The sequence below is a fragment of the Larus michahellis genome, chromosome 8 (assembly GCF_964199755.1).
Source record: "Larus michahellis chromosome 8, bLarMic1.1, whole genome shotgun sequence".
Classification (NCBI taxonomy): domain Eukaryota; kingdom Metazoa; phylum Chordata; class Aves; order Charadriiformes; family Laridae; genus Larus; species Larus michahellis.
In genome coordinates this window covers 33,257,376-33,273,259 of record NC_133903.1, presented here as the reverse complement: position 1 = coordinate 33,273,259, position 15,884 = coordinate 33,257,376, and the positions used below count along the sequence as shown (strand labels likewise).

The following is a 15,884-nucleotide window of genomic DNA, read 5'->3' as shown; positions in this document are numbered from 1 at the left end:
TGTTAATATTACAACTTCAAACTGCAGGTTTTCTTAGAAGGCTCTGAAACTGTAAATATTTGCTCTTCCTCTTTGATTTCTAGCCCTACCTGTTATGTAAATTTGCTTATAAACTAAAAGTTATAGAACAAACTTTTTTTTTCCACCCCATTTCCCAATAGGGTGATCGAGTGATCCTTGGGGGAGACCATTATTTCAGGCTTAATCATCCAGTAGAAGTTCAGAAAGTTAAAAGACCATGTTGTGGGACTATGGTTTTGCATGATGGTCCAAAAGATTTTGAATTTGCAAAGAATGAGCTGCTTATTGCACAGAGAACACAGTAAGTATTGTGTCTTCTTGTTCTAATAGTAAACTCAGTTGTTAATGCAACCGTGCAGTAAGTTTAAGAAATAAGAAACTTAAGATTATTAATTATTTCACAATAAGGGAAAGTTGGAAAATAGCAAGGGTATTGTTAACTCCATTTATAATGTAAATGTAAGCCCCAGACTTAGCTGAAATGAATGTATAACCGTAAGAGGTGATCACCACAATCTAGTCCAGCTCTCAAGAACGTAGACCACTATTGAAGAAACTGGGCTCCAGGTATCCTCAAATTAGTGTATCTCTTCTGTTACACTTCTGTCCAAGAACATAGTGAGTCTGAAATTGACTTTTGATGTTTTAGAGAGATTTAATGCCTAAAAAACAAATGCCTTGGGAAAATGAGAAGAACCCAAAGTTACAACCTTGGACAGTAAAGTGTTACTTGTACTTAATTCCTGGCACTTATTAAACTGCAAGCCTCATCGACTTAAAATTTACTTTTCTGCATCTTAATATGCTTTAGTGAGTTTCTGTTACAGTTCTTAATTTTGTGAAAGCTGCGTAATAAAATAAATATGGAAATCAAGTAGATGTCTTCCATCTTTATCAGTGTCTAGGTAAAGTATAAAAGTTGTTTGTAAAATAACAAAATAAACCTTTATATTTTTACTGTTATAATTGGAGGGTCCTGTCAAGATAGAAGAAAAGGTTTATAATCTCTATGCAGCCTGTAAGAGATTAAAGCCAGCACTCCAAATATATGATACTTCCACTTGTAGGCTTGAATCAGAAATTGAAGATGCACGACTCAAAGCCAAGGAAGAAATGATGCAAAGTGTCCAAATTGCAAAAGAGATGGTTCAGCAAGAACTGACCTCACAAAAAGAAGCTTATGAAAGCAAAATAAAATCACTGGAAGCAGAAGTGGTAAGTTGCCGTTGCATCATTACATCAAACATACCGATAAAATAAGACAGAAGCTGTAATATGGGGTTTCTCTTTGTTGTTTTTTTCTTTTTGTTTGAGGTGGGTTTTTTTGGTCCTGTATATTGTAACAGTGTCTTAGGGAATGCTAATCCTCATTCTTTTTCTTTAAAAAAAACTAATTAGCCTTACTAACACAAGAAATTATAAAGTAGGTATCCCCTTCAGAATTATTTTAGGGATTTTCGTTTATAGAATTAGCCAACAACTAAAATGTTAATCCAGTGTGAATTTGATGAGGGCATACCTTGTACATGAAGAAAAATCCCTACAAAAATCTACCTTATTCTATGAGGTGTTTTAGTTAATATGACTCTTATTTTCTTCCAAGTTTGCATGCTGCTTTGTTAGTCTTTTAAGTATTTTTACAATATTTATGTCTGCATAGAATAGTACATAACAGTAAAACAATAATAATGATGGAGTATCTTATTTCTTAAATGGGCTATAGAAGACATAATGTGAGGTTTGTGAACTGGGGTATGACCTTTCATTGCTGACACTGGGCTGAGTAGTCCAAAGGCGCTGCATGTTTTAAATATATTAAAGTGAAAATAAAATCCTAATGTCTGCCTAAGCGGTGGATCAGAAATGCTGTAAAAGCTGTATACTGCCTCTCATCTGTCCTTTTTAATATTAGAGAGAAGAATCCCGTAAGAAGCAAATCCAAGAACTGAACAACCAAAAAGCTGCAACTAAAATACAGGAGCTAGAGAAGGCAAAGCAAAATCTTGAGCTAGAACTACGCTTTAATAAGAAGCGTTTAGAAATGGAGGCCTTAGCTACCAAGCAGGTAACTTAAAAAAAAAAAAAAAAAAAAAGCTTTTTAGGCGATAAACTGTGGCTTGTTTTGTGGGTATTTGTGTTTGTTTTTTGTTTGTTTTTTTTTTTAAATCTTTGTAAGTGATTTCTGAAGTTTTTTCTTCTATTTGATCTTATGAAAAAGATTAAAAAAAAAGTGTTTTGTTTACACTCTGAATATAAATTTGGGAATAAAATAATGCTGACCTTATTTCTTATGTGTAATCTGGACTGTTTTGTTTATGTACTAAACTTTAGCGATCATTGCCTGTGACAAAAGTTATGACTCTAAGCATTAATGTAAGTAATGGCTGGTTTTTCACTGGTGTTCATATATATCTGACTGCTGCAACAAATATGACATAATTTTCTTTGAAGTTATTTCTTTTTAATTCAAGGATTTTAAGCATGTCAATATCTAAGCAAAACCAGCAAACTGTCAAGAGTTTGAGGGGTTTCATATTGCTATGGCAGATGTCCAATATAAATTTCATTCTGTTCTGAGAGTCCATAATGACAGCAACTAAAAATTTGCTTAAATAAACAGCATTAAGAGTTTTGAATTTATTTTTTTTTCCTTCTTCTAGGCTCTAGAAGATCATACTATTCGTCATGCGAAGATACTTGAAGCTCTGGAAGCTGAGAAACAGAAGATTGCTGAAGAAATACATAATCTTCAGAAGAATCGTGGAAGTGTGAATAAAACTATGAGTAGTATGTATATACATAAAGTTGGAAGGGCAATGCTGACTTCTTTTTTGTTCGGTGGGCTTGTATTTCTTCCTCTAACACTTCTCTAATGATCCTGAACTACAAGAGCCTTTTGGCTGCTATGATCCTTTCCATTCATAAGCCTTATGTATCAGAGATAAAAGCTCTGTTTTAATCATGCTCAGGATAGCTAGCTGGATATACGCGTAGTCTGTATTTACCCCAATTTCTGAGAAGTTCTTCCCCCATCCAGTTGAACTGGTGGAAATTGGAATAACAGAATTGATTCTGTTTAGTTTCCTATCTCGTAGTAGTCTAATATATGGTGTGTGGTGTTATGCATTTATTTCTGAAATACCCTTTACCTGACCTTTTATAAAGGGCTATCTTGGCTGCGAGGGTAACTTTTTCCTGATGTAATGGGAATTCACAGAACTATTGTTGGCTAAATTCCATTCATTTTTTTTGGTTGTTTCTTTTTTTTTTTTTTTTTTACCCTGAAGTTGTTGCATCACACTGTTTGATCCACTTAATCATTATGTGCTATATTCTTAGTTCCACTTAACTGGAATTCTCTGAAGCTATCTGTGATGATCAAAGAGGCCAACACCATTAGTCATGAATTAGGGAAAAACACAGTTTTCTACAGGTGAGTATCTAAGTTAGTTAATTATAAGGTGGTATATATATAATGCGTGATGTGTGTGTTTGTGTGTGTATATATGTGTGTACATATATATATATAAAAAAAGAAATTGGGGGGTGGATTCTTGATGTGCAGTGAGCTTTCTGTTTTTCTTTTCACAGTTTTATTAAATTGAACATGACATCACTCTTCCAAACTAGCCTTAGTTAAGTGTGTAGTTTATTCTTGTTAGTTTGAAACGTGATTTTCAAACTTGAATTTTAGATCAAGTCTTTGAAGGTATGTCTACAGACAATTAATTTTGGAATGAGCGTGCTTTGGAGGTAAATATTCTGATGTCCCTCTTGCGTTGGTTCACATATTAAAGTGGTCCTAAAACACACTAACTGCATTCGTTTTGGGCAAAACTAAACCAAGGAATATGTGCCAGCCACTAGGAGGTGCTCAATTCACAGGACCACACAGTAGTTCAAAGTAAAAACCTCAGAACATGCAAATAGTGGATATTGAGTGCTTGGGACCAGTTGTTTCACTCCACAGATCCCTTGCTATGCCAGTCTCTTGCTAGTCATAGCTTAAGAGTATTCTAGAAGCTGACCCTGTATATTGGTCAGGTGTTGTTAGTGTGAACAGAGATGTATTAGCGCAGAGGAAACTGTATTGTTTCAAAAAAATGCTACAGTAAATGCAATAAGCTAGGACTTTCTAATAGGTGTATGTATCGCTATGTTTTTCAGACGTTGTCTTTTCACATCTTTCAACAAGAACCCTGCCAGTAGAATTCTGTAGCATATATTTGGGCCTGAGTATCTTAAGAGCCAGGAATTTGTATGCTAGTATCTACTTCTATCTCTGAATGCAGGGATTCCTTTCTTCCTTTACAAAAAAATAATTTCAGTGGCTATACTAATATATGTTTTGAGATACATGATGTCTCAAGCAATTTCTGTGTTTGTAATCAAATTTTTATGCTCTGTGTAATCCTATCTACAAGCACCTTGTTTATTTTTGCAATATGAATAATGTGTTTTGTCTTTTTTCAAACTGTCTCAAATTCTTAGGCACGACAAAAATGATGATAAAACAGGAACAGCGTCTTCTGTCCAGGTGCAGGTTCGTAACATCAAACTGGGAATAGCAACTTACTGGAGCCTGGGGAAATTTGAATGCAAACTAGCAGCAATGAAAGAACTCTATGAGGTCAGTAACAACTGAATTAAAACCACTAATAATCAGTAATATTTAGTCAAAGATAATATTTTGATAATCATACAGGAAGAAAATATTTGGATTTCTTTTGTTCATGTCATTTTAAACACCAAGACACACAATTATTTTTTATTAAACACATGTATGCACGCTTGTCCGTCACACAGAAAGAGGACACTAGAAATCAATGACTTTATTCAGGTCATTTTGTGTACAGAGTGTGAAGTAGTAAAACAAGGACTGCTTTGTGGTTCTTCTGGCTGTTTAATTGTTTATCTGTTCTAGAGGAAAACTCGACCTTTTAACACTATCACTTGAATTTTCATTACTATGTTCTATCTATTTTCCTTTGATTTCCCTTCTGGTAAGTTAATTTGCTACTGGTTGTGTTTATCTGTATGCTTTAGGGTCTTCAATGGGAACTTTTTTAAAGGCATTTTTCGTTATTTTTTTTTTTTAAATAAAATGACAATTAAGGTGCATATTAATTCCTTTTTCTAATTCCACTGCTTTTAATTAGAAAAACTGGGTATTTTTGTACTGCGCCTCTCTAAATGTGCAGTACTCTTATTTTGGAGCATTATCACAGTATCTTTTGTATTGAAGAGGAGGATGTAAAACAGAAGAAAGGGAGAAGTGGGAACGGCACCTAAATTTGATTCTGTATCCACAAAGAGCCCTATAATCATCAGCTAAAATCTTTGTAATTACATAAAGGTAGACAATGGTTCCAGTGGTTCTCACTGTATTTCTGTTTAACCCTCCTCCTCCCATGTGTTTTCTTTAATTTTTCAGAGTCGTGACAGCAATAAAGCTGCTGATGTATTTTATGACCCTGCTGATGAGTGGGAACCTGACCTTTCAGATGCCTCAGTTTCTTCTCTTTCCAGAAGAAGGTGATACTCATTTGTAGCTCCTTATCTTGCTTAAAGCATAGGTCTGGGACCTTGTGTTTGAAATTCTAGCCTTGTAGCAATATTTATAAGTGAATTGCAAACTTCTGCAAGTTGTAGCTTGTAAAGGAAATGGTAACAGATCCTTAATTATAGTTTTGCTAGTGGGTAGCCACCCGTATGACTATTGTTAAACTGACCTCATTTACATAAGAATATCTGACTAAGTTTTGGAAAGCACTCCTGACTATTCCAAGTAAACAAAAGTTATCTGAAAAGAATGCAATGGATAAGCAGTTGCTTTATTTTTAGTCTAAATACTGTTTTTATGATAGAATAATGTTGGAATAATTGTCTGATGTGCCTTCTGGACAGTGTCGTCTTGAATCTCAGAAGTGTATTTAGTTTTGTTCTGCCTATTTAAAAATGCAACAATAAAAGCTGAACCAAACAAGAAAAGGTACTAGAAAAGGGAAATCAGCATTGCATGCTGCATTGACAGCAGTTAACTGATGTCAATTGATCATACTGGTGAAATAAATTGAATTCCATGTGCTACTTTAAGATTTGGTCCTCCTGATGCGTAGTGTCATGGAGCATGGGCTGTTCCAAAAGGGAAGGGCAGTTTGGGGCTGAATGTGACAACAGGGTAGACAGGGCAGTGCCCTTGCGAAAAAGTGTTTAGCCCCACAGTGCCTGAGTGAGGTGAGCAGAGTAAGTCTGGCGATGATGACAAGGGTCAGCCAACAGTCCAGATCCACAGGCAAGTAGGTAATGATGAGGCAGGGCTGAGGTTACACTGAGAAATCGAGTCAGTATTAGGTCCAGGGACAGTTGGCAGGGTCAGCCTGCAGTCCAGTGATTGCCTGGCATGACCATCATGACAAGGTCCCAGGTCAAACTGGGAAGTCAAGTCTGCGGGTCCAGATTGATGGCGTACATGGCCAGGCACAGGTATGGTTACAACATAACTGCGGCCTAAGTCAGGCAGGACCAATGGCAGGAAACTCATCCTAAATGCATCCCTTAGAAAAGTTGTGGAGCCCCTGTTGAGTGTCCTTCCAGCTGTTTCTTCAACAGTTTCAAGGCTGGTGGAGGCTTCTCAAACGACCCTCTTACCAAGAGCCGGCCTTGGGCACTGACAGCTAAGCACCTGGAGCCAGGGTAGAGAAGCTAAGATAGCTTGTCTGACTGACAATGGAGAACTTCACAGAACATCTGCCTTCTACCAAGAAGAAAACCCTTCCTGTCTGGCTTTTCAAAAGCAATTCATTCTGTCCAGCAAACAAGATCAAAAAAAGCTAATGTGTCTGCTTTCTATGGTCCCAGTAGGTAGGAAAGAAATGTATTTTGTCTCAAGTTCTAGATAAAACAGTAGCTTAAAAATGGGAATGTAGAATGAAGATCCTCCTATAGTAGCAAGAGCCTGAAGAAAGTAAGTAGGATCCATTCTATGTGTTGTATTGTCTTGCTTTCACTCTGGTTTAGGTTTTGTGTTCCATTAATTAAAAATAGATGTTTGTTTTGTTTGCCTGATGTCTGTTAATATTTGTTGAACTTTCAGTGTGTGTGGGGAGAGAGATTCTTTTTAAAAGTTTTTTTTCATGTTTTCACTCTATCATCCTTTCCTAGAAGTAGAAGTTTCATGAAGAACAAGAGAATTTCTGGATGTTTGTCTGAGATAAAATTGCAACCAATTCAGAATATACAGACTACCTATATATCAGGTACTTACTATATAACAACATGTTTCATTTCATACCGAGAACTTTAAACTACTACATGTATAAAACACATATACACTTCGAATAGTTGTTAAAAAACGTGTGGGTTGGAAAACAAAATTAAAAATATTCTGTTTATAATATCTTCAAGCGTATGATGTCAAGCTGTTAACAGTAGGGGTTTTTGTATTTTTGATTATGCTTTCTTAGAGCAAAAACTTCCTGACCAGCAATTATGACCCTTATCTAAGAAAATTACCTAAAACACTATTCCGCTTAACTATGCGGGTTAACTGGAGAAAGATGCTAGTTCATGTAACAAATTGCCAGAAGCTGAATGCTGATATAATAATTTGGAGACTTTGTTTGAGTTGTTGCTATTCATTCAACTACTGAGGTTCCCCCAAGATTTTTGTCAGGTTTTATAATTATTTTTTCTGAAATATTTTTCTGAAATATTCATATGAAATATGAAATATTTTTTCTGAAATGCTTCAGTCTTCCTAATATTTTTATGCATTCGCCTGTTTTAGATTGGCTGGATTTTGTTATTTTCTGTCTCTCTGTAGGTTCGATTATTGAAAAAGATGGATTACGTTAAAGAAATTCACTAGGGATTTTTGTCTTTGTACAAACTGAATGTAGAAGCTACGTAGAATGTTCTATACACACTTTTTCTGACTTGCTGTCTTGAGTAGTTGAAGATTGCTGAAGAAGAAATATAAAATAGCCATTACAAAGACACGCTGACTGCTCACTCCTATGAAAAGTTTCTTGCATATATGTTTTGCTTTTACATTATACAGGTTCCCAGAATAAGTCCAGCATATGCCCAAACTTTTCTGAATCGTTTCTTCCTGGAATTTGCAAAGAATCTATAAGTTCAGCTTTAGATTTACTGGAACAGAATCAGGAAGGAGGAAAGAGCATACTGGATAGTCTCCTAACTAATTTGTTTATCATATCCTCTGGAGTTTCTGCCATTTCAAAAGCCTATGAACAGCAAGATGAAGAATGTAAAGAAAACCGTAAGTCTCACTTTCATAACAGTTTAAAGTAAACATTACTAATGAATGCACAAATATTCATATATTTCCCTGTCAGAAGAATTAACATTCCTACTTTCATATGCAAAGGAGACCTTCTAACAGATCTCTTTCTCTTGTAGTTTTCTCTCTTGATCATGCTGCTCAGTCGTACAGCATCAAAATTATCTCTGCTTTTGACCAGCTTGTGGTTCTAACCAAGCTCTGGCTTAACAATGTCCGAAATTGCCCTGGATCTATGAAAGTTGATGAAGAAATAAAACAGGAAGTAAAAAACTTGGGAGGTTATTTACAGTTACTATTGCAGGTAAAGCATACTAAAGAATTAATTTGTGTGTAGAGGAATTCTGTGCGTTAATGCAATATTTACTACAGACTTGTTAAAAACTCTTAATTGCCCAATGTATGCAATGACAAATGGGTGCGTTTTTGCTGGCTAAACTGGTGCTTCCATATGCTAGTTCAGAGTAACACAGACCATTCTGTGCCAAGGCCCTGACAATAGCATAGGTCCTTAAACATAAAAGGGGAAAATAAAACATGCAGTGACAAGACCAAATGCTAGTTTAGATTGTGAAGTGCTACTGTTTATATAAAACAGCGACCAGTAAATATTACTCTTGTTCGTGCCTACAGTCTTGTGAAGAATAGTTGTTTTTTTTTTTCAACTGTGTAAGTATAATGATACCATTCTTCTCTGTGGTGCAAGGTATGATCTTTTAGCTGTGGTAGATAAGCTATTGGAAGTAGAAAGATGTAAAGCTGAAAATGCCTGAAGCTATAGTGTGCTGCAAACTCTTGTGTTCTAGGAAGCGTGTGCTCTTTGACCTGAGATGCTTTCTAGCTTCAGTGAATAGTATGCCTTTATTTTTTAGGGATGTTCTTCCGATATATCCTCAATGGTAACAGAAGCATGGAGCAAAGTAAACCAAACAGTAAAACAAACAATGAAACATATAGGATACTTGGCAGTAGTCACAAGAGCTGATATTTCCTTTTCTGAAGAGAACAACATTCCTGCAACTGATCTACAGGTGAGAAAATGTTTATTAGAAATAGTAATTTTAATGTTGACATCACATTTATTTTCAGTAACTGTGCTCAGAAGCAAAGTGTTACATACAACAGTCTGATCAATTGAATTAAAAAATTTTCAGAGTTTATCTAATACTTCATTTTTATGGTGAAAATGGATATGTGTTAATACCCTTAAATTTTTTTTTTCCTTAAAAAACTGCATGCTTTAAATTTGTATAACTTCCATCTATAAAGAGAAAGAAATACTGTGCTCTTAGGATTCTGTCTGTGCTGAGATTGTGCAAGTCTACCTATTTCACTGAAAATCAATACTTATTTCACTAATCTGTGATTAAGTACCCCATAGAATTTTCAGAAATTGGAAGGAAGTTAAGAAAAGGAGGTTAAAGTGATGAGCCCCTGTGGTCCAAGAGTGACATATTGCTGAATAGGTCAGCACTGAACAACTTGCTCAAAACAAAATTACATTCCAAGCCCACCACTGAAAATCTTTTTTAATTCAAGGCCATATCAATTCCTTTAATCATTGTGTTTTAAACCTTTATTTTAAAAGGACTTTGTACTCGCCATTTATGATGGAGTAGGCTCAGGGCTGGAGTTTCTCATTGATACTGTACAGGAAAAAGCAAGAATAGTGCAGAAAGAACTTCTGAAACAATATCCACAAAATGAGGTGAGATGAAAGTAAGACTACAAACTACTACTGTATCTTAGAGGCACTTGATCGTATCCTTTTGTTTTTCAGCAATTCTGTCTAGAAATTTTATAGTAGGAATACAGTTACGAATAGTAACAGAGGTTTGAGATGGGTGGTAAGTGGGAATATTGACTACAGTCTTGCAGAATTTTTTAGTGTTTAGCCTTTCACCCATATGTAGACTGAATATTTAAGTGTATTTTATTTAGAATGGTTTCTCTGTGCATTGGAGGGTATTTTGTGTAAAATTTCGCAGTATAAACATGAAACAGTGGGAGAGTATCAAAACTGGCACAAAGAAGGAAGTGGACCTTTTATTCTGTATACTAATGTGAAGTTTGTTTTGTAAAAAGATGGCATATTTAATGTGTAACAATTTATGATCCTGAAAGTTAATTGTTATTTTACATTGATAATAGTAATCACCTCTTCTGTTACTACACTCACTGTAATTGTCACAAAGATTATTAGAAAGTTTGATGGCTTCATTTTGTCATACATTACTCTTACAGTCCTAGTCCCAAATAGCATGTTATCTAAATATTAAAATAGTTCAGTGTTGTCTTTTTAAGAGCTAGACTTCTCATGTGCTTAATGCTTGGGGTATGCTGAAGCACTTCTGTGAATTGGGTGCTTTAGAGGGAAATTGGTTGACTAAAGTAGCTACTGAATAGCGCAGAAGTCATAAATGTTCTGCTTGAGTTCGTGTCAACCACAGAAATCACAGCTGACCTTCAAATACTGTACAGGTTGATAAGCAGCAAAGGTATTATAATTTCAGCAATTTACCACACTTCATAGGAAAGTTACAGCAAATTATTATATTGTATTAATCAGTTGTTCCTGTCACTTTCCAAACTTATTGTAATATGAAAAGGAATTACATCAATGGGAAGCTTTTCTCTCTCATAAGACCACCTCAATTTAATTATTCTTGTAATTTTAAGAAGAGAGATTCCTACTACCTCATAACAAACAGATATTTCCCTCTCCCCCCAGTTTAGCAGTTATATTTTATCAAATTGAATAGGTTTGGGGTTGATTTTTTTTCAGTATGCTGAAGACAGAGTTATTCTGGGGAGGAACTGCTCTTCCATGAAACAAACATACTATTATTGGTGTATATAGTGTATTTTAACACTTAAAGCAGAATTACATGCTGAATTCAATGGTGAGTTACTTGGGATTTTTTTACCTGGAGGGACTTTTTTTAAGGTACAGTCTGTTATTTTGTGCTCTTATTTTGCTTAGGTGACAAATTGTGAGGGAGATAATATTGTAGGGAGTTACGCAAAGTAGAGAATAAAGTACAAGGAATAAACACCATAATTAAAAATATCTCTGACTATGAAAGTTCCAGTAGGCAAGCTAGAAGTACCCCTTAGAAATATGTCACTTTCTTAGTGGGTGAGCCATTTTGACAGAAAGCCTGGCTGAATTTGAAGGAAATTCTTTGGAAAGATTGAAATGTTCTTCAGCAAGATACTAGGTGTATGTTGTGTACATGCTTCCTTTTAGTGTTGGGATATATAGGCTTGTTCTGCCACTTTTCTTCTGAATAAATATGTTTTGTACAGATAGCATGCAAGGCCAAAGGTAACAGTTTACGTGTGTCTGAGAAATCCTGTCTTCTGCCTCATATGTCTTTATTTTTGTTCTTTTTCTTCAAAGTTGAGAAACTTGCCAAACCGTGGCCAATAAGAAAATCTCCTTACTGAGTTGGGATATATAAAACACGTATTTCTGAATAATTTGTTACTGCTCAAAAATCTGTAATACATGACCTGGGATAAAAGGTTCTAATCAGTTGGAGAGGAGTGACAAATTGCTTATCTCAAGGAAAGCAAAAAGTTCTTCCTATTCTGTTTTTCACTGTCCATCATTCTTAATCCTACAGATAACAATGAAACTGTCCAAAATCTTCTGTGTTCCTATCTGCTTGCTTAACTCCCAAATGCTTCATGTTTCCAGTAAAAGGAAATGAGCAGTGTGCTTTCCAGATAATGCTCCTCACTTGCAGCAGATTCCTATGCATCTGCAGGATCCCTGTATGTGCTTGTCGCTGGTGGAACAGATGTGAAGTCAGGGAGAGAACACCAGAGTATTAACTAAAAGGTTACCCCTACCACTTAGAACGACAGCGATACAAAAATTACAGGACAACCTTTCTTTAGCAAATATTTACATTTGCTCATTCAATCCTCCTGTATTAAGGGGTTATTTAAAACCTTGCAGACATAGTTAACAATGTTTTCTACCAGTAAACATTTTATCTTAAAAACTGCATGTTATGTTGCAAGAAAACGTTACTTCTGCTTTTGAGGTGTGTTTTTTTTTTTTGCATTAGTATGCCAGAGTTCATTGCTATCCTTCTAAAATATTAATGTACTTTTTACTTTGTCTTGAATCAAGTGTACTATGTAATTAAAAGTTTCTTTGTAGATTCAAAATCGATTAAAGGATAATGTTGTGGCATTAGCCAGATTCCTTGAAAATAACATCTCTTATTGCAGAAAGGTAAGAGAAATTTTCAGAAAACATGTGCTTTGAGGCTGGGGTTTAAATTTAAAGGATGCATTTAACAAAGGAAGAATTGAAACTAACTTCTATATATTTACTATTGCATGACAACACTTCCTCTCTCAGTGGTATTTGTGTGATTGGAACGCTAACTTTTCTGGCTATTGCATTTCCACTCAAAAATATTAGATTTTAATTTTACTTAAAGTATTTCTGGAGATATTGTATCTTGCCTTCCTTCTTTTTGTGCTCATCATGAACAGCCTAACCACCTGTTTTATTTTCTTTTAAGTTAGAAGCCTCAAGTTCGGTAATGCTAGTGTAATTGTGTTATAACTACTGCAATAGTTTATGGCCATAGTTATTGATATTTTGAATTAAAAGCCAAGATAGATGATCTAATCTATCCTCTAAGAGCCAAACCTTTTCTGGATTTTACAGTTCCATTTGCCTTTTTTCTTTTTCCTATCAACAATCTGCACTTCTCTTTGCAGCCATCTTACATTTTGTGACTTGGCATCGCTTTCACTTTGTGTTTCAGCATTAGCCTGTTTTATGTGACTGAATCCATAATAGCTATGTTTAATAGTTAATATACTGTTATGTATTTTGTTCTTTATAAATTATTCTTTGTTAATACAGAAAGAAATGAAATCTCAATTACCAGAAGAAGAATCTTTATATAAAGAAATAAAGAAAGGCACTAACATTGCTGTGAAATATTTGGAATTGGAGCAGTGCCTAGCTGAAGTCTGTCAAATTGTTTCTTCTACATTACAAGGTATTTAATTGGGTTATTAACTGTCTTGATAGTACCCTGTGGACTACAGGAGACCTGTAAAGCAAGAGGGAGGGAGAGAGGGAAGGCTACTTGATTGCTCTTTGCAAAATGCTGCATTTGATTCTTCTTTTGTTTTTCATAGGGTCATATAGAAACACAAGCCCTCTCAGGAGCTTTGCAGAAAAGATTTGTGTCATAGCTGGATATTTTTACAACTATTTCAGTTTGTTTGCCTTGTCTTCTACTTCTGCAAACAACACTACCCAGAAAACACCCATGCCTTTTATGAACTTGGATGAACTGGACTCTCTGGTTGATTCCCTTATTATGAATTTTGAACTTGAACAAGGACAGCCGTCTTTGAAATCTCCAACTCTTTGTAATGAAACTACTGAGACTGGAGGAGGACAGGTTGAAACAGGTGAAGCTGAATTTGTTTGGAAACAGAAGCAGATTCTAACACACACACACAAATTCCAGTCTTCACCTCCGCTTCCTGCTGAGCTTTCCCCTGGTAGGATACAGTGGGTATAAAATGCTATTATCAAGAAATTCAGGGAAACTCTTTCCCTTTACATGAAGGGAAAGCAACATAGCACAAAAAGCTAAAATTTATTGCTAATATTATTAGTAAGTGGTATGAAAGTAAATTACATGATTGTATGAGGATAAGTACCCTAAATTTCACAAAAAAAAATTGAATTCCTTAAGGGGCTTAGACTTTAAAGTATAATGCCTTTTGTTTTAATAAAAGTCTATTATTATTTAAGCCTGTAAGGAATAATTTAATGCAGTAAGTAAAGAAATCTATTGGAGATAATATGAATGGAGAAACTAAAAACGGTTGGGGAATAAACAGGAAACGTAGTAAACGCTTAGTAGGACATTCACATCTCTTTGTCTTAAACCTTTGACAGGACTTTCCTGTAACAGTGGAGGGAGATCCCTTTGAAGGGTGTTTGTAACGTACACTTATGCTGCATACAGTTAGATAAGAAGATTGACTTCCTATTTTAGACACTTGAAAGGTAGATTATGTAGGTACCAATTTTCTTGTCAATATTGTTGCTTCATGATCTAGTAGTGATATTACAAATTTAAAGTGGTTTTTATGGCTTTCACTTTTTTTAAATGTCAACTTTTTTTTGTAAAACCAAAGCAAAACCTGTTATTTATTTCTGTAGAGGAAAACTATGAGAAATGGTAAAAGTACTTTACAATCTTATTTGATTAATATTTTTTTTTAGGAGGCCTGGACCTAGCACACTTTACTCACAACAGTGCTGAGAAATTAGTAAGCTAAAACCTTTTTTCCTATATATCAAAGCTTCCAAGCCAGATATTCATAGCTATCATCTTTCCTTCTTAAGGAAGATGCTCAACATCTTGAGAATTTCAGTCTTCGAGAACATGTCAGGCTCTTAGAACTATTTTCTGTGCAAAGACTACAGTAAAGAGAGTCAATCAGCCTTTTCCTTTGAATGCTTTCATGTTATAGTTGTAATTGATGCTGTTAGTAATTTTGTGCTTTTCTTATTTGTAGGAAACGGGGAAAGATAATTATGCTGAAACAGTAACCCACATGTTTGCTTGTTTTTTTTTTTTAAGACTAGTATACCTTAATACTTTGTCAAAAAATGTCTTGCAGTGCAGACCTCCCATCAAAAATATTACAAAATTTTTATTGCAGCTAATAATCTCCTCACACGAGGTGTGATATTGCTTAATTACTTTCCTACTGTAAAGGCCTTTACCAAGTCTGCTCAAGGGTTAACGAAGTATATTCAGTTGTTCAGATTTTTATGCTTTAAAAGTGAAGAGAAACCTCGTATATTTCTACTTCTGTAAATGTATTATATTGTATTTGGCTGGAAGTTTTAAATGTAACTGGTTCTTCTGAATCATGTATCTAAGCGTGAGCATTGTAAAGAGTAAAACTAGATCATGTAACCGATCACCAATTTTTATAACTTTAAGTGTAAATTCCTTGGCAGTTTTCTTCTGTATATAGTTGTTTTGAGACCTTCCTTTGTCACTGAGGGTACTGCTTCCTTGCTGGAAGTATTGTAGTGTAAAAATCTGAAATATTAGTAAGAAGTGTTTTCTGCAACTCACAAGTGAAACAAAACAAGAAAAAAAGACTTCTTTACCTAAGTTTTTCCTCTATTAAGACACTTAACAGTGCACACTTAGAGGCTGAATACTTATGAACTAATCTACACCTATTAATGTCATAATACTCAATCCCTTCCAATTTATGCTAATAAATATAGTGGTGGTGTGTCAAGTCCCCATTACAAAATTATTCAAGTGTGTTACCAATGTTTCACCTGCCCAGGTGACTAATCATGTTTGCTTTTGTTCTTGTATTTAATTAGAAGCATTGCTCAGAAAACATCTTGATTTTTGTAGTTCTGCTCATTGTTATGAGAATTTTTTCTCTGCCTTGTTTTCTTTCTAAAACTGAAAGGAAAGTTCGTCACAAATTTGGAGCTCAAACTGACTTTCAGTTTTTAGCCTTTCTT

The 15,884-nt window shown here is 34.9% G+C and overlaps 1 protein-coding gene across 2 annotated transcripts in view; it reads left to right on the top strand.

The window, feature by feature from the left end:
* Positions 1-15,664, top strand: part of KIF14 (kinesin family member 14) — a 28,720-nt gene extending 13,056 nt beyond the window's left edge. Inside the window, exons 15-30 of one of the 2 annotated variants that reach the window (XM_074597506.1) lie at positions 162-322; positions 1,089-1,236; positions 1,934-2,086; positions 2,682-2,808; positions 3,361-3,454; positions 4,513-4,651; positions 5,456-5,556; positions 7,186-7,280; positions 8,084-8,305; positions 8,446-8,630; positions 9,199-9,357; positions 9,915-10,034; positions 12,501-12,575; positions 13,221-13,359; positions 13,502-13,873; positions 14,607-15,664. In XM_074597506.1, the coding sequence (XP_074453607.1) occupies positions 162-322; positions 1,089-1,236; positions 1,934-2,086; positions 2,682-2,808; positions 3,361-3,454; positions 4,513-4,651; positions 5,456-5,556; positions 7,186-7,280; positions 8,084-8,305; positions 8,446-8,630; positions 9,199-9,357; positions 9,915-10,034; positions 12,501-12,575; positions 13,221-13,359; positions 13,502-13,873; positions 14,607-14,662 (2,346 nt within the window). In that variant the 3' untranslated portion in view covers positions 14,663-15,664. Of the gene's footprint in view, positions 1-161; positions 323-1,088; positions 1,237-1,933; positions 2,087-2,681; positions 2,809-3,360; positions 3,455-4,512; positions 4,652-5,455; positions 5,557-7,185; positions 7,281-8,083; positions 8,306-8,445; positions 8,631-9,198; positions 9,358-9,914; positions 10,035-12,500; positions 12,576-13,220; positions 13,360-13,501 lie in introns of both variants that reach the window. The other variant, XM_074597505.1, reaches the window with a different exon arrangement.
* The last annotated feature ends 220 nt before the right edge of the window (positions 15,665-15,884 follow it).